This window comes from Vulpes lagopus, chromosome 8, assembly GCF_018345385.1.
Source record: "Vulpes lagopus strain Blue_001 chromosome 8, ASM1834538v1, whole genome shotgun sequence".
Taxonomy (NCBI): Eukaryota; Metazoa; Chordata; class Mammalia; order Carnivora; family Canidae; genus Vulpes; species Vulpes lagopus.
The window spans coordinates 90,919,556-90,920,631 of record NC_054831.1 but is presented as its reverse complement, the minus strand read 5'-3'; the positions used below and the strand labels follow the sequence as shown (position 1 = coordinate 90,920,631).

The following is a 1,076-nucleotide window of genomic DNA, read 5'->3' as shown; positions in this document are numbered from 1 at the left end:
ATGGACACAGGTAAATAGTTCTGACTGGCTTGACAGGGGTCTCATGCTCACACATGGAGTGAGGTAAAGGAAGTTGGTCCCCAAAAGAGAATGAAAGGTTAAGTATTCTCTCACCACTAGAAATGGCAGAGAAGCAGGCTGGGAAAAAGTAACCCTCTTCCACAAAAGGAACTTCTCCTTACACCACTTGCGGTCTTGCCACAAATGGTGAGATAGGCAGAAATATCATGTATTCTTGTTTGATAAAGGAAGATCTATAAATAAATTGTTCCCCAAGTCTCCCAAGGTGGTAAAAGGTAGAATTGGAATGGAATATATATATCCCATGTTTTGAGTTGCCAATAGCACTTTATTTTTTTTTCAACATCCTGTTCTGCAGCTTCCTTGGCCCTTTTTGCCTGGATGCCAAAGAGCCGGGCATTGGCACAGGCCATGTGGAGGCTGGCAAATGCCTTGAAGTTCTTCTCCTCCTCTGTGATGACTCTGGCTTTCTCCTTGTAGACATTCCGTATGGGCATGACCAGTCCTGTCAGCTGTGTCGCCAGTTTGAGTTCTTCAGCAGAGCTGTTGCCCTTCTTGGAGGCCAAAGACTTCCTGGGGCAGAGGATGAGATTGGAGCGGTAGTCCTTGAGCCGCTGCATGTGGGCCTGCAGGGACTCCGTGGTCTTGTTACGCCGCCATGGGTCCACCGAGATGCCAGTGGTCCACGCCACCTTCTTGTGGATGCCGGCCACCCAGAGCTCCTCCAGGCTGAAGCCCCTGTCAGCCAGCACCTTCACATGGTACCTCACCGTGGGGCAGAGGACGATTGGCTGGATGGGCCCTGACGCAGCCAATTCCACTTGGCTTGGATACATGGCAGCATTACAATTCTTTAAATTCCCTTGAGTCCAAATGCCCATAATTGTTTCTTGAATTCTTTTGGTAAATAACCAGCTTCCCAGCTAGTCAGAGATTTCCAGAAACTATACTACTTGAACACCAAGACAGTCTACAATTTTGCTAGCTCGAGATTCCAGAAACTTGCCATTTTCTGTGTTAGACTTTACACCCCAAGAACATGACCTGCTTGCTGT

At 48.0% G+C, this 1,076-nt stretch overlaps 1 protein-coding gene across 1 annotated transcript; it reads right to left on the bottom strand.

The window, feature by feature from the left end:
* Positions 1-254: 254 nt before the first annotated feature.
* LOC121497775 (60S ribosomal protein L13-like) lies at positions 255-857 on the bottom strand. The gene has a single exon (XM_041767492.1). It carries the CDS (start codon positions 855-857, stop codon positions 255-257), a length of 603 nt encoding a protein of 200 aa, XP_041623426.1.
* Between the last annotated feature and the right edge of the window lie 219 nt (positions 858-1,076).

Bases quoted from the DNA above. Each gene is read 5' to 3' on its own strand.
- LOC121497775 (XM_041767492.1), bottom strand. From the start codon at position 857: ATGTATCCAAGCCAAGTGGAATTGGCTGCGTCAGGGCCCATCCAGCCA.